Source organism: Microtus ochrogaster, linkage group LG4 (assembly GCF_000317375.1).
Source record: "Microtus ochrogaster isolate Prairie Vole_2 linkage group LG4, MicOch1.0, whole genome shotgun sequence".
NCBI classification, from domain to species: Eukaryota; Metazoa; Chordata; class Mammalia; order Rodentia; family Cricetidae; genus Microtus; species Microtus ochrogaster.
In genome coordinates this window covers 15,950,902-15,972,931 of record NC_022030.1, presented here as the reverse complement: position 1 = coordinate 15,972,931, position 22,030 = coordinate 15,950,902, and the positions used below count along the sequence as shown (strand labels likewise).

At 37.5% G+C, this 22,030-nt stretch overlaps 1 protein-coding gene across 1 annotated transcript in view; it reads right to left on the bottom strand.

Moving 5' to 3' along the window:
* Adgb (androglobin) overlaps positions 1–22,030 on the bottom strand; it is a 115,497-nt gene that overhangs the window by 73,448 nt on the left and 20,019 nt on the right. Inside the window, exons 3-8 of the mRNA XM_026786396.1 lie at positions 17,623–17,715; positions 15,060–15,131; positions 14,324–14,533; positions 7,316–7,455; positions 4,786–4,872; positions 2,619–2,866 (exon numbers count right to left, since the gene is read on the bottom strand). Of these exons, the coding sequence (XP_026642197.1) occupies positions 2,619–2,866; positions 4,786–4,872; positions 7,316–7,455; positions 14,324–14,533; positions 15,060–15,131; positions 17,623–17,715 (850 nt within the window). The remainder of the gene's footprint in view (positions 1–2,618; positions 2,867–4,785; positions 4,873–7,315; positions 7,456–14,323; positions 14,534–15,059; positions 15,132–17,622; positions 17,716–22,030) is intronic.

The following is a 22,030-nucleotide window of genomic DNA, read 5'->3' as shown; positions in this document are numbered from 1 at the left end:
GCCATGTAGAGCTGAGGAGAACTCAACAGTTCTAAGTGGTTCCTGGGAGTATCCATCTTAAATGATGCCTTGGTGTCAGTTTCTTGAGAAGGGAGAAAGAATGGAATCCACCGCACACTAGAGAGCTACGCTGGGAACTGCCACATTTTCCCTCACTAAATTAACCAATAGAGATTCTGTGTATCTCATGCTAATGACTATCAGCTTCCCGTTTATTGCTCTATTGTTATTCAAAGCCGAATTTCTCTCAGACTTGTCTGTACATTATATTTCGTCCTGTTTTTTTGGCTTTCTTCCACAGCTTTCCATATGCTCCATTCCCAATGTCCACTAACTCCCACAACCAACAGTCTAGTGGAGAAAAATCACAGTTCACCTCACTATAATATTTGAAACAGCCTTTCTTATTATTGAAGGAACTTCCCCCCTTGATTTCAAGGCTACTCCACTCGTCTTTTCTTGCCCCACTTTTCCAGCTACTCTTTTCTCTCCCTCATCGGTCAGTCATTGGTGCCAATTCTCAGATCTTTATAATCTCTGGACTCAGTTCCTCCCTCTTAGTCCATGCTGTATTTTTGAAAAATATCAGAGTGCACCTGTGAAAGTCTCCTAAATACACAGTTTGGGACTTTTGATATTAAAAAAATCAATGATTATCTTTAAGGCATTTCAGATTAAAATACAACCAAAATCATTCTATAAGTGCCTTCTGGTAGACCTCACCATCTATCCAGTTTTACAACTCATAATTCCACAAATTGCGCAAACCAAGTTCTACTCTTTTCTAGTTACTTTTTTTTTTTCCTTTTGGAATCAGTCTTCTTATTGGGCCTCTCCACTTTCTCTATTCCAAGATGCCATTTAATCTAACATGAGTTGATCCAACAATTCCCAAACTGGTTTAATCTACATCTGCCCAGAATTTCCTCTCTGATCCTCTCTCAGCTCCCCTCCTCCCAAATATTCCTGTTAGTGATGGCTGAAACCATCTTTTGAAAAAGCAGATTCGATCTTGATTTCCTCCAAACTCTCCACTGGCCGACAATAGGTCAGCAACACTTACATGAAGACCAGGACCTCTAACGTGGCCTAGAATTCTCAAGCTGACCACTCCTGCTCCAATCCAGCTCTTCTTAAACCAATGATCCTTTCACTCTGCTTCATCTAAACACATCGTGCACCCTGCCCTCCAATACACTGCCATCCTCCGTGTGTTTCCTAATCTCTGTGCTGGCTCTGCTCTGCCACCAGGGTCCTGGCTGCAGTCATCTTCTTTATAGGGTTACTCTCACTCATCTTCATAGACTACATAGCTTCCTGTATTTATCTTTAAAGTTTATTTTCAACCTCAGGTTAGCATAGCTTCCTTTTTACTAGTCAGTGTTTCCCACTGGACCATCAGGTTCAGAATGTGGGTTTTTCCACATCTGTTTCTGTTTACCATGTTTATCACTAATTCCTAGAAAATTACCTGTACTTTTGTCAGCAAAGAGTATATTTAGGTGAGTATTAATGATATAATACCTGAGTATTAACTTGTAAAACATCAAAAAGGACTTCTAGAAGAAAATTAATTGAAAATATACTGAAAAAATAAATCCACTCACATTTTTTATTGCTTATTTTCATCGAAATAGGCCTGAGTGGACACACATTGTTCATGCCTCTGATCTTGATATATTTTTGAAGATATAAAATAAATTTTTTTGTATAATAATGGTAACATAGACTAGCATTTAGGATCTTTTATCAATTTTTCTTTTCGTTTTTAGATCTGACAATCAAACTCAAAGCCTTGCCTATGATAGGCAAGTGTTATAGCACTGAGTTATAACCTTTGGATTCTTAAGACAGGGTCTCATCATAGCTCACATGGTTGCCCAAGCTGGCTACAATTTGTGATCTCCTGTTTCTCTCCCTCCCTTCTTAGTTAGAAACAATCTTGATAAAGAATAATTCTGACAAAATGTTAATACTTTATAAAACATAAAATATCTGAAGAAACATTTAACGGAAATATACAGAAAAACCTAAGTACTTCCTAGTAGATTTAATTCTACTTCACAAGCAGTTTCTTCATATACATAATTATAAAATAGTTCAGTAGACACAGAACAAGCAATTATTCAATCAACTTTTCATCTTGAAAATAGAAATAACTATATACTTTGTAAAAATAAATTGAAATTATTTTTCTTCAGATTAGAACCACCATCTTATAATAGTTTTAATTTTTGTAACCTATGCTCATACCACATTCTCTGAAAATGTGATATGAGCATAGGCTACATACAAGGTCAGTTTCCTACTTCACTGTGGGGGTCCATCCCACTCTGAACATAAATATGAGAAAGGTATCCCAGTAGGGATTAGACTTCAGTATCTTGCCTCCTTGTAACACAACAGGAATTTAATATCAGCAGAATTGAGAGTCGCCTTTGGTATTTACTGAAAGGGAGGTAACGAGGCAATAATTATCTACAGTTCACATCACTGAGAATTCTAAAATTCGAAGAGAGAGTTAAGAAATGGTAGCAACACCAAAACAGTATCATTAGCCTCAACAGAGCCTGTAAGGCATCTCAGTCATGGCCTGGTCACAACTTCCGGTATCTTACCCTTGGTAGATTTGTCGCCTTTCTCTGAAGCCTTCAGGGTCGTAAGGGAACTTTCCGATTTGAAATCCTTCCCCTCTTTCACTTCCTTTCCATCCTTCACTTCCTTGACATCCTTTGTCTCTTTCCCGGGTTCCTTCAGTTTGTTGTCTACCGTTGTGATTTTGCTTTCAGAACTGGGATCTTCTGTGAGCTTAAACTCAGGCAATATTTCCTTCAAGAGCTCCCAAACTCTGTCCACATACCCTGGACTTAGAGGAAAAACATTGGCATTAATTCTCAGATGCCTGTTTTCTACCTGATATCGAGAAGCTAGTAACAGACTGGTTAACTTCTTAGTTTATTAGACTAATTTCATTTTCTACCTCAACTTTATTTAGCAATACCATTCATTGACCATGCTTTTAATGCATTCCTACTATTGTCAGTCTTTGATGATAAAGAGACCAAAATTAGTGCATCACTGGGGTTTGGCAGAGGAGACAGGCATGCTAAAATCATGGCAGGTGAAATATATATATATATATGTGTGTGTGTGTGTCTATATGTTATACATTCATATGCTATATATGCATATATAAATACATATATGTACATATACTTTAAATGTGTATGTATATTATCCATGTATAAATACCATATGCATACAAAGGCATCCTCCTGAGTAAAATTTTCCAATTATCACTCTCTGAAGATGTGAAAGAATTTTTAAGATAGTATCAAAGGCCTTTAACTATGAAGATCCTCCCTGATCCATATGCCATTGGTCCTCTACAATTCCCTAGCATATAGTACAGTTTTATACAATCACACACTTTTCTGGGATTATTCGTATCTATCCTACTTCCTTGTTATTCTGTCTGTTCTGAGTTGATTTTCCCACACTAGTCAACAACATTAATTTCAATGAATCCTTTGGAGTCTGGGGATGAGGCCAGTAAGCTACGTGCTTCTGCTTTGAGAGCCTAAAGAATTGTTTACACATTTCTAGGAAGCCTTTGAAATACTTTACAAATTACTAACCCAACTCGCAGACACAGGTTAAGGACACACTCTATTTGGTGTCACTGTGCCAAGCACAGCAGGCAAAAAAAATGACCACTGAAGACAACTGTGGACTGAATGGGACCTACAGGGAAAGCTGTGTTAATCTGTACTCTACAGGGAAAGCTGTGTTAATCTGTACTCTACAGGGAAAGCTGTGTTAATCTGTACTCTCAGGATACCTATTTGCCTTCCCAAGATAGCCACCTGAAGCAACTCAGGTCTTTTCCCCTTGTCTTGATATTTCCCTAATAATACATGTTTTTTTCCTGAAGATGCTGTAGGAGCTTAGGTTCAGAGCTATCTATTTAAGTACCTGGAGTCTCCCTGTATGTGTGAAGATACCTAACAAAAAGCTACACTTCCTTCAGAAGGTGGGGAGGGCTGAGCTTTGAGCACAGGCCTGACAGGGACTGCTAAAGCAGGAGGGTGAGCTGGAGGACAGAGCTGCTGTGACACACTGCAGGAAGGTATGGGATCAGACTTTTGCGGCATATATTCCCATAGAGCATTGCTGCACAGTTGTCATGTACGTTGACCCCAGCATCTGAGCCTCACTGGCATTTTGAGTTGCACTGTAAGGACTAGAACTGAGGAAAGGCTTGTCTGTACAACATGGCAGACTGGCCTTCTGTGTACTGGGTGCATGAGTCTTGTAGGTAGAAAAACACAAACGGACTTTGCTTGATTGCTTGATTTATAATTAGTCTCTCCTTGATTCAACAGAGAATCTTGTGAGTTGTTCTGCTTTATAAGGAGGAATAATTTACCCTAAAACTCCCAGGAATTTTAAAAACCATAAAATGCTATGCTACCAAACATTTTGTAAAAACATGACTGTTCTTGCAATGTTCTTAAAGAATATTATAAAGAAATGTTGGAAAGAAAGAAAAAAGTTATGTGAGAAACTTCGTCTTTAGATCTAGTGGAGAGGGGTTGATAAGATAGCTCAGTAGGCAAAAGATGCTTGTTGTTAGGCCTGACAACCTAAATTTAATCCCTGGAGCCCTAACGCGCTCTTCTGACATTCACATAGATACCTTGGCACACCACTCCATAATCACCCCCAATAAACAAAGAAACAAATAATGAGTAAATGTTTCTTTAAGAAAAAATAAAAACTTACTGAAGAGGAATGACTTCAGGCAACCATCCAGTAAGCGCATGGATAACTGTGAATTCTCCCAGCTCTCGCCTCTGAGCTACATGGATGCTGAAAGGAAATGCATGGTGCTATAGTTATCAATGATTAGAAACACGCAGCAGTAAATAAAGATTAGGAAACACTCTACACAGCATCATGGTAATCAATGTAGGGGATCATACCGGCTGCACATCACAAAGTAATAGAATGCTATCTCACAATCCAGATGCTTTTAATTTGTTTTACAAAAAGGCATAAGTAGACCCAATACTAAGCTTTCAAATTTATTTTAAAATCATGACTATATGATTTTATTGTTTTCTTTTAGCAAGGGAGTCACATACTAGGAACTATTTCTTTAAAAGCTCTTCTATCAATTTCCTAAATATAAAACATGCTCGTATTAAATAGTGTAAAATTTTGTTAACTCATTTCTATGCTCTGTGTGTGAATGTGTTCTCTTCAAAGTGGAGAGGTTTTACCATCGCAATTGCAGAGATTATGTGGAGATGCCCATGAGGTGACTCAAGATAAATATGAGGAATCCTTAGTGAAACTTTGACAGTGGAAGAGAAAACAGAAATACATTGTCCATCCTGCAAAGGAGTAGACCTGGCAGTATGACATAGTCGGAGGTTGACTTTGGCCAAATGCCATGCTCTGCTTTGGTCTGTCTGCCTATGAGTGATTTCTGTGGGCAATTAGTGTGTTTACATGTATATTCGTCTATGTAGAGAAATACCATAGCTCTTCTACCCCAAAGTGAAGGCACAGTCTTCCCTGTGCCAAGCATGGTGCTAATGAAGCTGACTGACCAACACACATCCTTGTATTTGAAAGAATTCACAGCTTGTCAGTGGTGTAGTCGCTGTTTATGGATTCGCACTGGCTTACTTAATGGGTTATGAATCCTGATGCCTCTATATTTCTCAAAGACAACATAAATCTGGTGTGTGGTTCACTGTCTCCCCTAAACGTCTCTGGTAATTTCATTTTATGAGTGACTTTGCAAGCCTTATGGAAATGATGCTCTTTTTGTTCCATATTCCACATGGGTATGTAAATCATTACAATATATTAGGTTTGTCTGTGGAACGCTAAGCCTCACATATAAAATCAAATCTGAGATGAATTTACAGAAAAATATGAAGGACATCTTGTGAGGCAGTTTCTATTAGAAATCTTTAAAAATGTACTCTACTTATTAGTCTTTTCTTTTCAAGCTGGCCTTGTTTATTCATTTTAAAAGAATAACTCTATTAATAGTCATGTTCTTAATGAATTCCACTGAACCATGGGCTTCACAGCAAATGAAGTATTGCTGCAGCTATCCGGGTCATCTATTCAATGTTTTGCCAGCCTTTCAGCTCCAATTCTCAGGAACATGAAGAGCATTATACTTATTTTTTCCCCAAACAAACAGACATAACTGCCACCAATAGAAATACTTAGAAATATGTAGCTGTCCCCCCCCAAAAAAAAATCTTGGCAAAAGTTTTACAAAAAAAAATCATTGAAATGGAGGATCGAAAGCTGAGTGAAACAAATTATCAGTAGAAACTGAGGGCTGGCAAGAAAAATCAGGAGGCGGCTGACAGTAGTGGTGGCTGTTTTGTTAGGTAGCCTTGAGAGACAAAAGAAAGGCCAGTCAAAGGAATATCTACACAAAGCAGCCCTGGCATCTCAATGGTATTGCTAATGCTTCTGAGGCAAGGGGAGGAGCTGGGCTTTGAGCACAGGTGGACAGGAGGAGGGTGAGGTCTGCAGAGGATGGAGTTTCTATGGCACACTGCAGGAGGTTATGGGATCAGGCTCCTGCAGCAAAAGTGAGGATGGCCCACTGAGTTGTGCAGATGCCAAGTGCATCTACTCAGGTATCTGAACCCTGTTATCACTCTGAGTTATCCCGAAAGGACCAGATGGAAGAAAGACCTGCCCGTAAGGTCATGGCAGACTTGTATGTTGAGTGCAAAGTCTTGTAGGTAGGTAAATATAAACACATTTTGCAAACATACTGAAGTAAAGGAGTTTTCATCACGATGCTATCAAGGAGCTAAAGGGAACAAAAGCCTGAAGCCTATTTTGGCATCCTTCTGATGAGTTCAGATCTTTCTAAGGTTTGTACAGTATTGCTGCATATACAGATTCTAAATCATTAACTGGATCTTAGTATATATTATTCATCATTTAGATGATTTAATATTTTCCCCTAATAAACAATTTACCTCACTAGCATAAAATATTTTCCATGATATACTTTCCATTCCTAGTAAGGAAGCATTGAGAATAGAATAATTTTTGATTATTCCATTCTTTCTTGGGATGATTTTGTCCTTTACCCAGTTAAGCCAATTCTTCAAACCAGTGCATTGGTGACCTTAATTTTTATACTTCAAAGTTTACATTGATTACAAGAAAAAAATTCCTTGAATTAAATTGTTAAAGGCCCTCAGCATGGATGTAGGTGCCCTTTTATTTTCATATAAATACAAGATAGTTTTTCATTACATACTCAACATTTGCCAGCTTAATGATGGCTTTAGACAGCAGCATTGGCCAGAGTTCAAACTCATAGGTTGTAGTTGGAAGCAATAGATTGTTATCTTCATCAAATGGAAAAAAGTCGTCAATAGTTATCTTTCTCCAGCAACCCTAAACATGAGAAGAAAGCAATGTAATGTCAGAGGTAATGTCATCAGTGCTTTATAGTGTTCTCCCCCTCAGACATTACTACATATTTCTGCTCATTTTTGTTAAACAAACAAACAAACACCTGGTGTTAACACCTTATGTTAGAAAGCTAAGATACAGGTTCCAGAACTAATCTGGTTGACTGCTTTAGCTTTTGAAATAAATTATAATAGTATAACTATAGTGACATCAATATTTTCCTTTTATTAGAAGTCTTATAAGCATATTGCAAAGTAAATAAATTTCAAATAACAGACTGAAAACATAATTCAACCAGAAATAAGACTGCGCATAATATACTTTGCTTACTCACAGTACAAATTCTTTCACTATCACTTTAATACTTATTACTGATCCAGACACGTACTTACTAATCTTAGACTTCCAATCCCATATTTTCAGTACTCCTAGTTAATGGTCTAATTTTCAACATGAAATAAATTAATAATTTCTTTAATCAAACCATTATATGTTTAACTAAAAGCTCTTCATTTCATAATTAAAAGCATGAAACAAGCAAGCTCAAGTTATAATTGTTTTTGTTTTAGCTTACATGCCTAGATTCTTATGAATTCATTTTCGTGTTAACAAATATTTTCAATAGTAACATCAGGCATTGTGAGCCCCACAATAGTCATAGTGGCATGATACTATTGCCATTAAATACTTATGGTCTTGTGGGGAAAGCCTATATATATATATGTATAATATATAAATGATATTTATTAATAATATATAAGTGTATATATTCATTTTATTATTATATTGTTATATTATTTTTATATATGAGTATATATGAATAATATAAAACATAGTATGTTCAAAACACTCTAGGACAAGAGGAAAAATGCAACTCATTTTTCTAGAGGTAAGTCATGAGAAAGCGAAATCCTTTTCTTGTATGGTGCTCCTAACTCTGAATTTAATATTAACTTATGTAGTAGTTTGTATCTGTCTCTTTCTTCCTCCATAGATGGAGAAGGGTAAAACAGAGTTAAAGGTTAAATCTTATAGATTAAAGGCACCCCACCTCCACTCATGTAACTTTAAGTGAAATAACAACAATAAATTCACAGGGAAATAAGGTAGATACAAGAAGACAAAAAAGGCAGGTTCACTGTGACAGCTAATTTTTTTGTATGAAAATTCATTTTTTGTTTGTGTATTCATTTTTGCTCATTTTACATTTCAGCCACAGTTCTAATTTTAGCCGTCAACTTGACACACCCTAGAACTACCTGGAAAGCGGGTGTCAGGGAGGGATGGTCTAAATCAGGCTGGCCTGTGGGGAACTTTTACTGCCAGCTAAAGTGGCAGTACCATTCCGTGTTTTGAACCATGGGCTATGTACAGAGAAAGCTAGTTGAACCAAAGTATCTACATATTTCTTTCTTTCTTCCTATTTTCCTTCCTTCCTTTCTCTCTCTCTCTCTCTTCTTTCTTTCTTCTTTCTTTCTGTCTTTCTTTCTTTCTTTCTTTCATTTCTTGGCTATATGGATATGATGTAACTTGCTGCTGTTGAGTTTCTGTTTAGCTTCCATGCAACGACAAACTATAATCTGTAAAATTTGCAAGTCAAATAAACCATTCTCCCCTATGTTGCTCTCTGCCAGGATAAATTATTACAAACACAGAGATGAAATTAGGGCACTCATGGGGATAGAAAGCGGTCACCAAGCAGCACAGTGGGGAGCAGTGTGAAGTCATCATTTAGTTAGTACAAAGTCTCTGCTTCAGATGATGGGAATCTCAGGAAATAAGTAGTGACAGGGTTCACAAACTGTGAAAATGCTTGATGCCAACTTAATTTTACCCTTAAATGGTTAAAACAGCGTGTAGAGTTGGCATATTTTGCCACAATAAAGATAGAGCAGCGGTAGATCCCCTCCCACACTTTGATTGCAAACCATGTTTCCAAATGGCCAGCTGGATTCCCATGAAAGAAAAATTTTAAACTATCCTCACTAATTATTCTAAAGCAGTTCAACCGTACCTTCTCTTTTCAGATGCGCAGAGATAGTTTCAACTTAGAATGCTTTCATTGTTGAACTCTGCACATTACAGTGTATGTAATTATATTTCAAAAAGACTATTGCATGAAAAGTCTATTATAACACAGGATGAACATTCAGTTTTGTGTATATTTTTGAAGTATAATTTGACTACATTCTACTTGTCCTCCTGTTAATGTTTTGGTTCACTTTGGTTGACCCCTTCCTCAATCATTTCTACTATTTGTGTAATCATAGCTAATTTCTATAGATGGTTATTTTGCCCTCAAAAAGTATGTTGAAATTTTAACAGTCAATATATTAGTACTAGGGGTGAGGCCTTTGGGAGGCGATTAAATTATAAGGGTTGTGGGTTCATGAAACTACTTGTGTCCTTATAAATGAATAAAGATTTGAGCTCTTTTGTGCCATATGAGGTTATACAATCATCTGGTTACTTGTACTTTCAGCAATTTCTGTTGGTAAGTTACACTGTATATCAAAGTATATAGTATTTTATTATAGAAGTTTAAATAAATATGATTATGTGAAAATAGAATTTAAGAACTCATCATTGAATTATAAATGATTTTTGGCTTTGCTATTTTACTATTTAATCATATGTAAATACTATATTAAATATTGAAATTTTTATTAGCACCCTATCATTTCTTCAAAAATCTCATTTTCAAAAAATTTTTAAATCTACCTCTAAAGAGGAGTACCCTGTGATCACTGACCTCCATTGTCAACACATCTAGACTTAGAGTCATCTGGGAGCTTAGTTAGGCGTTCCTGTGAATGTGTTAAAGAGGATGCTTCCAAAGAAGATGAATGACCAGACCCACCCTCATGTAGTTGGTAGTAAATGGGAGGTCTGGGTAGCATCAAAGAGGGGGAAGAGGGAAGCCAACTAAAGACAGGATTCCCTTTCTCTGCTTGCTGGCCCATCATGGCATGGTCTGCTTTGTTTCACCACACACTTTTGCCAGTGGGTTGAGTCCTCTGAAATAGTGAACTAAAGTAAATCGTTCCTTCTGTAATCACTTCTGCCAGGTATTTCTCTTGCTGTGATGCAAATAAAAGCAATATAGATTTGTAAGTATAAATTACTGAAATAAATAAAACTAAAAATATAAATTATAAAAATATTTTAGTATATTATCACATTCAAATTTTAGTATTTTCCACAATTAAATTCTAGGTAAATGGATATCCATTTACGCTCTCTTCCTTCTATAAGCATGATGAAAGCATAATACATTATTTAAATTAATAGTATGAGTTACAACAAGAAAAAAAAATCTCAAGAAATCAGTTATTATTGGAAAGATATTTCAGCAATAGTTGAGTGATCAAAACCACATAGACTGAGCTGGATCTGACTTCCCCCTGCACCTCCACTAGAGTTCTATTCTTAGCTCCTACAATCTGTCAACTGGCAACAGCCTGTAACTCTAGTTCCAAAACATCTTACACCCTCTTCTGGCCTCCATGGGCACCTGCACACACACACACACACACACACACACACACACACACACACACACAAACAGAGACAGAGAGACAGACACAGAGACAGAGAAAGACAGAGAGAGAGACAGAGGGAGAGGCACAAACATAACTAAAAATAAAATAAATCTTTAAGAATTTTTTTGATGAAGTTCTCAAGATATTCAGAAACTATTTAAGAAAACAATCTCAGAAAGGGGAGATATGTGAAGGTTCTGAGATGGTGGGCAGGTATTTAGATGTCAATTCAAGTGATAAAATGTTGATACTAAGAGCTATGTAAAGCTTTGTGTGTATATTTTAATATCTGGAAATATATACAGAGTATATGCAGAAACAACAACAACAAAAATAAGACAGAAAAATTGAAACAGAATCCCAACGAACACTCAAGGAAACACAGAAAGTCAAAAGAGTTAGACAAATTTCAAAACAAAAGGGGTAACAAAGAGTAAAATGACAAATTAATTTGTGATTTTATCTAGTATAAATGACTTTTAAACTCAAATTAAAAGGAATAATTTGAATATACTTATCAAAATGAACATTTTCACACTCATAACAGAGTAATTTCACTTGCAGAAATACTAGAGAAAAAAAACCACCATTCTATTGGACAAGACCTACATAAAAGGCTATTCATGAGCAGTCTTGTTTGTATAGGTAAGACGCTGGCCATAGCCTAAGCATTAATTAATGGAAAATTTAATATAAATTTGCATACATTTGCATATATGTCCACAGAATAGTGTGTATAGAATGTACAAGAATATACATCATAGAAAATGCCCATGATTAAATGAGTTGGCAGTTTCTAGAACTGCATCATTTGAGCATTATGGTATACAGTATGTCTATGTATGCTTATAAGAACATAGGAACCCGGGGGGTTGGTGGCACATGCCTTTAACCCAGCACGTGGGAGGCAGAGACAGGCAAATCTTTGTGAGTTCAAGGCCTGCCTGCTCTAGAGAGTGAGTTCCAGGATAAGCTCCAAAGCTACAGAGAAACCCTGACTCAAAAACAAAAACAGGAAAATGCAGGAAAAAATATCCGAATCCTTGACTGTGGTTCTCTAAATATACTAATATTACAACGAATTCTGATTTTCTATATTGACTATATTAATAGTATTTGAATTTTCCCACTAGAAGCATATATAATAATAATAAACTTTAAATGTTGCATTTCTTTGGGGGGATATAGTAACCAAGTAATATAAAAAATTGTTATTATTGTTCAATAGTATTTTTTTAACCTGTTTTGGAACTCATTCTGTAGACTAGGCTGACTTCAAGCTCGTAGAGACCCGCCTGCCTCTCTTTCCCAAGTGCTGGGATTAAAGTCATGCTCCACCACTGCCTGGCTCATTGTTTAATATCTTGAATGCACTGTTTATTGAATTTAATTAATAAAAATATCATTGAGAACTTATTTTAAAAGCAGGGTTGCAAGTGTTGCTTGGTGGCAGATACAGCTATCTCAGCAGACGGGAGGGGAGGACAAGACAATCCAAGGCCATCCTACATAGTGAGTTCAAGGCCAGCCAGTGCAATGAGACACAGTCTCAAAAACAATGTAGCAGAAAACAGAACAATATTGCTGCCTCTGCTCCCAGGTGGATTCAGCTGGTTGGTCCAGGAGAGGGGTGGGCATGGGAAGCAGGGGTGTGAAGTCGCCACATGTTTGTGCTGGAGATTTGCTGTACCTCTAGAAACTCTAAATTAGATAGTGTGAACGAACCAATAAATCTCAGTGAAGAATAAAATTGCAAATGTTTTCACATAAGTACATTGATAACAACTGAGGGGGATTATTGGCCTCCATGTGTGTGTTTTCTGCTTATCCGAGGGAAATGAAAGCACCAAGGCAGAGGAGGCTGCCTACTACAAGCTGTATTGCAAGTGGGGAACAATAGCTACATTGCTTCCCTCTCTCCTCTTGGGAGCCAAAGTAACACGGAAATTGGAAAGTACTCGGAAAGATGTGGTGTGTCCTGTATCCTGTCATTATAGCCAGATGGAAGAGAAAACCAATCTCTCTCCTTTATGCACTGTTCTCAGTGCAACTGGTACAGTTTTCTCTCTGGCTGATGTCAAAAAAACATTGTACAGCCAGCCGAGAATCCAGGCTGCATGATGTGAACACTTTGTTGAGAAATAATATCCTGGTGTGAAAATCACAATTAATTACTTGCTTGATGTTCCAGTACTGGGGCTCGGACCCAGAACTTTACAGTTCGACAAGCACTCTACTATTTAGCCATATGCTTACTCGGGGTTTTTATTTGTTTCTTTGTTTAACTTTTTATTTTGAGAAATTGCCCATACTAGCTTTGAACCTAAACCGTAGCCCGGACAGGCCTTGAATTTCAGGCCCTCCTGCTTTAGCCTCTTGAGTCTGGGGGATGACTGGCCTGTATCACTAAAGACACCTTTGAAAAAAATCAGAGTCTTCAATATTAGAGGCCCCCAGGAAATAGGTTGCCTTCAAGAAGTCATGTGGGAAAGGGCTCTGAGAAAACCCTGAGAAGGAGGAAGGGAATCTCTGTAACAAGGCAGGGAAATGAAGTCCTTCTGGGATTGAAAAACAAGCATCATAGCAAAGAGGAGAGGACAAAGGACAGGGACAACAATGGGGTGCAAAATCACGCAAAATGGGGTGCAAAATCTGCTGCGCCTCATGCTGGTCAGCAGAAGGGAGCCAAGCTGTCTCCTTAGGATCATGTTTTCCAAATCTTTGCAGAGTGAAGCAAAGGATGGACAAGTATGAGTACTGCATGAGAACTGGAAGAGAATTTTCAAAATCAAAACGTAAATGGTTTGGGTCTAGAAATGGATGAGAAGAGGATGGGGGAGTATCTTGTCAGAAAGTATTCACGCTGGTCATGTGCACACACTGGTGTGGATCAACCCTCCCAGCTTGGGGTTGCTTAGAAAGAGGTAGAAGTTCTTCCCTCACTGAGAAACGACAGACTTCTTCTATCAACTGGAAAAAATAAGTAGCCATTAACGTGTAGCACGCTGGTACAAACAACCCATGTGGAAATCGCTGAGTTTCAGGGCTTCCTTGCTGAGCAGCACCCCTGCAAGCTGCTCTTCGGCTGAGATCCATGAAGAACCATTGGAAATCACGAATTCCACGTTCAGTCTGGCCGTCCAGTCCCACTCCTACCGTATCCCATAGAAGGCAAACCTTCCTACAGAACATCTGAGATTGCCTAAGCGCACTAAATACGGAGGGGTTTTGTTTGTTTGTTTGTTTGTTGTTTTTAATTCTTGTTTCTTAACAGGAAGGACAGATGCACGGCAGCCTGAAGGACTTACCATCCAGTAAAGTTTCACGACGTACTTCCCGTAGCTGTTAAACAAAGGCATGTGGCCCTTCACGGCCTTGCAGAGAGAGTATATGTGTTCCCAGGGCTTCCAGAGCAGCGTAGGAGGCTCTCCTGAATTTCCTTTATTGTAATTGTGCAGAATCCCTCCATTGAAGATCTTCCACACGGCATAGATTTCACTGATAATCCACCTCATAAGCTGAACACAAAACAACGAAAGCTACTACTATTGATAGGTTGATTTTTAAATGGTGAGTACTAAAATTTTAGGTGAAATATGACAAAAATATGTATCTAAGAGCAATAATTTTGCATTTAGTGTGTGTATACATATATATATATAATTTTGATTTCTGAGCTACAGAAAAAATATCATATCTTGATTTTGTTTCCATGAGATAGGGCAACAATAGAAATTAAAAGGCCTAAAATGGTTAATATTGATCTTGAGTTAGCAGAGTGTATATATGTGATGTGATATATATATTTATATAGTCTATATGCATTGAATCACTAAAATTACATCCTATAAAATCATAAATAAATACAATTTTTAATTGATAGCTATATGAAGAAGTTGGAAAAATAAAATATAAAAACCCCACAAAATTCGTGACTTAAAGCTGGACAAGAAGGAGTTGCCAATGGCTGTCCAGGAAGTATTTATGTAGGCAGGCCTGGAAGACATTCTTCAATGGAGTAGTGGTCTCTGCGGCCTCACCTACCTCGCTGCAGAGCAAATGTTCATTTGGTGAAAACAAGTCAAACGTGATTTCATTTTTCACAACTACAGGAGGCTGAAATAAAAAATGTAGACATAGATATTTATTTAGTTTTTTTTAAGTAAAAGAAACCTAACTTATTCAAATATAGTATTGTGGGAGAAATAGTCTCCAGGGAAGAGCACACAAATTGCTAATCTAACACCAAAAGTCCAGAATGACAAAATCTACTCCAGAACGTTCCAGATCGCCACACTTTATTAAGCCAAGAGCAAATACATTGAGTCCTCTATCAGACTGGAAAGTCTCTCTCAGGGAGACAAGCAGGGTAGGGCCTTCAAAGTTGAAGGCTGAGATTCCATCACAGCAGGTGCACAGCATCTACAATAAAAACCTGATCTCGGCAAGCAGCACACAAGGCCATTCCTCCAGAGGAATCAAACTATGTGTCTGAGCATCAGGACCCCTTCTCAGCAGGAAAGAGGACCCCTTTTGGTGTTGTGGTGAAAAAAGTCCCTGAAACCAAGAGTACTGACCAGGCGTTTGTTTACAGGCAAATGTGGCTCCCGAGGGGAGGAAGTGGGGTCATGGCAACCTGGCCTTTCTTTAAAGAATTTCACTGAAAAGCATACATAGGAGCAACATAATACAGACTCAGTAGGCTATTTAGGAATAAGCATGTACCTACACATCCATATATGCATATAACAGCAACTATTAAAAAGAGAGGTGTGTGGAAGTATTTGGTGAAAGGGAAGGGTGAAATGCTGCAATTTAAAAAAGAAAAGAAAAAAATGAGATTAGCTTCATGAAACAGCTGGAGGGAAGGAAGATGTCATAGACCAAATCTCATATAAGAATGTCATTATTTTATGGAATTGTTTCTGTTTACTTTAGGCTTACTTATGAGTATACTTAGTGATTCTTATTGTGAGTCTATACATGAAATCCTGAAGCCCCTACTCTAGATATCTGTAGTTGGACTTTCGCTTCTAGAAGCTCTGGGCCCCACTCTAGGATGAGGCGTCAAGAGCGGAACCTTTGTGGAGGAGCAGTAGCCATGTGCAGGCTCATGTCAGGCTATGATCCCTAGAGATGGAGAGGTTAACAGGGAAGACTGAATTGATTTTTAGTACAGATGTACCTCAGATCCACCGTTTATTAAAAAGTAGAGGAAAGTGTTCTTAAAACATTTATTTATTCAATTTATAAAACCATTTTTACATGGACCATCTATAATGAATTTACAGTAAACAGAATAAGATTTATTAAAATACCTATCAATGTCAAGTGCATTATGTGAATGGCATAAAATTTATATTCATGTCAGTGTTGCTCAAAATTAAAATTGATTCAGAAGCTTGTTTTGTGCATAATGGATTTATTTGAAACATCTTACAAGGAAGCCTTCGAAAGACCCTGTGGCTTCAGTGAATCACTTTGGCTATAGATGCAGCTTTGTTTTCAGTCAGTAAGAGGCCTGACTTACATTTGCCTGCATTCATACCAGCACTAATGAAGGCTAACTACATTGTGTGGAAACAGACTCCAAAGACTACAAATGCATACAAGAATCAGCTCCATTACAAGCTATGTGACTGGTGCTAATTAATTTGCCCTACTGGTGTCCCATGCATTCAATGAAAACAGTAAGAAATTCAGCAAGGGAAAAAACATTAGAGATAATTAAAACCCTGCAGACAAGAACTACACTCAAATTAATGTGGCTACTAATGTGTTAGACCGAAGTGTGTGAGAGCTGTTTGAAACGAAGGTGCCTCCGCAAATGTATGATTCAACTGACTGAGCATGGAGTCTAGAAACAGAGACAGGCTTTGGAAGATGCTTGGAGGATTCCTGGAATATGGGAACCCATGTGCAAATCTCTTGGACTGGAAAATTAATTCTAATAAACACTGGAGGAAAGAGACCTTCACGCCCCTGGGATTTCACACTGAGATGCGGAGTGGAACAAATCAGCTAGTCAGAAATAACAAATAACATGTTTGGCTACAATTTGACATTTTCGATAGAAATAGAAAAATGAAGCCTGTACATCAAAACATAGTAATCTCTTTCAAATCTATACAAGAATGTGCATGTCCATGTCTGTGTGCTGCTACACCTGGGTGGGATGTGTGGAGAGAGGAGAACCCTCAGTCACTTTCTGAGTTTGGAGTCAGAGTTTTCCCTTTAGCTGAAATGCACTTGTTCAGCCGGGCTGCTTAGCGAGTGAGCCTCAGAGGTTAGCCTGTGTCTCGCTCTTCAGTGCTGTGTTTCCCAGCTGATGCTGCCACATCTGGCTTTTTAAAATGGGTTCTGGGGATTGAACCCGTGCCCTCGTGCTTGCACAGAATGTATCTGACCTGCCGAGCCATCTCCATAGTCCCAACAGCAAAGGAATTATTAAAATATACTGACAAATATTAATGTCTGAGTTAGAAGCTAAAAAGCAATCACAGGAGAAACACTGTAAATTACTTGAAGAATGAAAACTTTGGTCACAAAGATATTCTATCCTTGTAGGTAAATAAGCATTTCATTCAATAGTGAAAACGATTCTTACTCGGCTGAATATAAAATCTTGTGGACGTTTCCAGGAAAAGATTTTCAAGGATGGTGGTAATTCAATCTTTCCTTCAGGGTCTTCAAAAAAGTGCTAGATGGAAAAAAAAAAATTAAATTGAACTTTTAAATGTGGCTTTATTATAATAAAAATTCCATCTTAATAAAGACCAACTAATACAAATGTTAGATCAATATAGAAGAATTTGTGTAGTGATGTGTGTGTCTGTTTGACTTCAGAAAGGCCTTGTGGAATATTTGAATACCGAAACTCAAACTGGCCAGGGAAGCAAAGAGGCTACCTGCAGCTGTTTACCTCCCAGTCCTCCAAATCAAACCCATGAGTCTTAGTGCCAGCTGTGCAACAGACCACCTGCTGTGGCCTCTGTCCATCGTTGTCTCTATTCCCAGGGAAATAGATAGATCCTGGTGGAATGCCCTGCTTTACTCCATCCTGTGGACGCCTGTGGACTCCTTAGCACCTCCTCCTAGACCATCCCCCCATTCCTAAGTGTCAGCTCCCTATTCTAGAAACACATTTTACCCCCAGTAGTCACACTTATCAAAATCCCAGAAAAATTTCCTACCATAAAACACTCTTCAAAAAACCAGAGAGTACAAAAGAAATCAAAAAACAAAGTGCTTACCCAGAAAAGAAGAAAACAGGCATCTGCACCTGGAATTACAATCTTACAAAACCCACATGCTTAGACACCAGTATAAAACCACAATCAATAACAGCCAGGAAAATATGTCTCTGCTAGAGCCCAGCCACCCTTACAACAGCCCCTGAGTATTGCAACATAGCTGAATCATAAGACAAAGACCTTAAAATAGACTTTATGAATATAATAGAGGTCCCTAAAGAGGAAATGAATAAATCCTTTAGAGAGATCTATGAACACACAAGGAGTAAACAGAAATGATAAAACAGATCAAGACCTGAAAGTAGAAACAGAATCAATAAAGAAAAGTCAAACTAGAGAAATCTGAAATTAAAAAATTTAGGAACTCAAACAGGAACTTCAGAGGCAAGTGTTGATAAGAGAATAAAAGATATGGAAGAGAGAATTTCAGTCATTGATGACACTGTAGAGAAAATGGATACTGTGGTCAAAGAAAATGTTAAATCCCAAAAACTCCTGCACAAAATGTTGAGGAAATCTGGGACACTACAGAAAAGACCAAATCTAAAAATATTATAATTACTGAAAGGAGAAGAAACCCAAAGTGAAGGTATGGAAAATATTATCAACAAAATCATAGAAAATAACTCTCCTAAGCTAAAAAAAATCAGCTGCCTATAAGATACAAGAAGGGTACTGAACACCAAATAGAGTAGACCAGAAAAGAAGGTCCCTTGGCACATAATAGTTAAAATTCTAAGTGTACAGAACATAAAACCTTCAAGAGAAAAGACCAAGTAACAGACAAAGGCTAGAATTATACCTGACTTCTCAACAGAGACTCACAAAGCCACAAGGGCCTGGACAGATGTTACTCTAAGATACCACATATGCCAACCCAGACTACCATGCCCAGCAAAATTTATAGAAGCAATAGATAGAAAAATAAGACATTCTATGGTAAAACATAATTTAAGTAATATTTATCTGCAAATTCAGTCCTATGGTAGATGCTAGGAAAAAAATTCAAACCTAAAAAGATTAGCCACTTCTAAGAAAAAAAATGAATAATCCCAGACCAGCAAATCAAAAGAGAGAAAACACACACACACACACACACACACATACACACACACACACACACACCTGAAAACAACAGCAAAATAAAAGGAATTAACAAACTGTACTCATTGATATCTCTCAACATCAATGACCTTATAACCCAATAAAAAGACACAGACTAACAGAATGGATGTGAAAACAGGATCCATCTTTCTGCTGTACCCAAGAAACACATCTTAACAGCAAGGAGAGAAATCACCTCAGGATAAAAGCGTGATAAAAGATTTCCCAAGCAAATGGACCTAAAAAGCAAGCTGGTGTAGCCATTTTAATATCTGATAAATGAGACTTTAAACCAAAACTAATCAGAAGAGGTAGGGAAGGACACTACATACTAATTAAAGAAAAATCCACTAAAAGGACATAGCAATTCTTAATATTCATGCCCAAGACAAAAGGGTACACAAGTTCACAAAAGAAACACTATTACAGCTTAAATCACATATTGATCCCCGTACACTGAAAGTTGGTGACTTCAGGACATAACTCTCACCAATAGACAGGTCATCCAGACAAAAACTAAACAGAAATAGTGGAGCTAACAGACGTTATAAATCAAATAACTCTAACAGTTATTTATACAACATTTTACACAAACACAAAAGAATAGACCCTCTCATAACCTCATGAAACTTTCTCCAAAACTAACTACAAACTTAAACACAAACAAAGTCTCAACAGATACAAGAAAATCAAAATAACACCCTGTACCCTATCTAGCCACCACATATTAAAGCTGGATACCAGTAACAGCAGAAACAAATAACATCAAAATGATTAGAAACTCAACAACTCACTACTGAATGAAAAGTTGATCAAGAAAGAAATTAGAAATTAAAGACTTTCTGCTGTGTAGTCTTACAGCTTGTGGTTACCCACCTACTGGGGTGTGGCCTCTTATACTATATATGCTGATGCAGAGCCTGCATCTACCCTCTATTCTGGCCACTCTTTATGGTTGCTGGATTCAGTTTCTGTTCTCCATTGAAGCAGAGGATTCTGATTTGTGAGTTTACCCCTAAATATATCACCATCTATTTCTCAATTCTGAGCTAGTGTGGGATTTTTTTTAAGTGTCCTTCCACAATTGGCACCCACATGGCCAACTAAATCCACGTGAAAGCTGAGAGGGCTTGGCAGTTTCTGTGTGGTTATTTCTGGGCTAAGGTAGCCAGGCTGCCAAGGCAAACAAGCGGCCTTCTCCTTGCAACAAATTTTTAAAACGGAATGAAAATCAATATACAACATAACCCAAACTTAAGGGACATAATAAAGGTGGTTCAAAAAGGCAAGTTCATAACATTAAGTGCACACATAAAAAAGTTAAAGAGACCTTATACTAATAACTTAATAGCACACCTGAAGGTTCTAGATCAAAAAGAAGAAATGACCCTCAAAAGGAGTTGAAAACAAGAAAAAAAACTCTGGTCAAATCAATAAAATAGAAACACAATAACAAAACTAATACAAAGAATCAATGAAACAAAGAGTTAGTTCTTTGAGAAAATCACAATTGATGAACACTTATCCAAATTAACTAAAAGGCAGAGAGAGAATAACAAGTTGACAAAATTAGAAATGAACAGAAGGACATAATAATAGACACTGAGAAAATCCAGACAGCCATCAAGACATACTTTAAACACTTGTACTCCTCCAATTGGAAAATCTAACAGAAGTCTATAATTTTCTCAATACATATCACTTAGCGAAAGTCAAGTCAAGACTGGATGAACAATTTAAGCATACCTATAACCCCCAGTGAAACAGAAGGATACTAAAATGTCTCCCAACTAATAAAAGCCTAGGGTCAGATTCTTTTAGCGAAGAATTCTACCAGACTTTCATAAAAGAGATAATGCCAATACTCCTCAAATTATCCCACCTAAAAGAAACAGAGGGAACATTACCGAATTCATTTGATGAAGACACAAACACCCTGAAACCAAAACCACATAAATACCCAACAAAGAAAGCGAATTATAGGCCAATTTCCCTTATGAAATTAGATGCATAAGTTATCAATAATGTATGGTGCAGGGAAAAATAGAAAATGGTTTGGGAGGTCGTTCTGTCTATGTATTGCTTTTCTTGGTTAATAAATAAAGAAACTGCCTTGGCCTGTTGATAAGATGGAACTGAATGCTGGGAGAGGAGGGCAGAGTCAGAGCTGCCATGGATCTGCCACCAGTGATAGACGTGACGGAACTTTACTGGTAGGCCACAACCTTATGCTGATGGACAGATTAATGGAGATGGGTTTAACTAAGATGTAAGAGTTAACCAATAAGAAGCTAGAGCTAATGGACCAAGCACTGATTTAATGAATACAGTTTTTGTGTGATTATTTTGGCTCTGGGTGGCCAGGATGAACAAGTGGCCTCCTCCTGCAACAAAAGTACTGGCAAACTGATCCAATAACACATAAAAATGATCATACACCATGATCTAGTAGGCTTCATTCCAGAGAGGCAGGAATGGTTCAACATACATAAATCAGTAAATGTGATCCACCATGTAAACAAATTACAAGATAAAAGCCTCATGCTCATATCATTAGATGTAGAAAAGGCCTTTGACAAAATTCAACATCATAATAAAACCCTGAAGAGTTTAGGGATACAAGAGACTTACCTCAGCATCATAAGGGCAGATTACAGC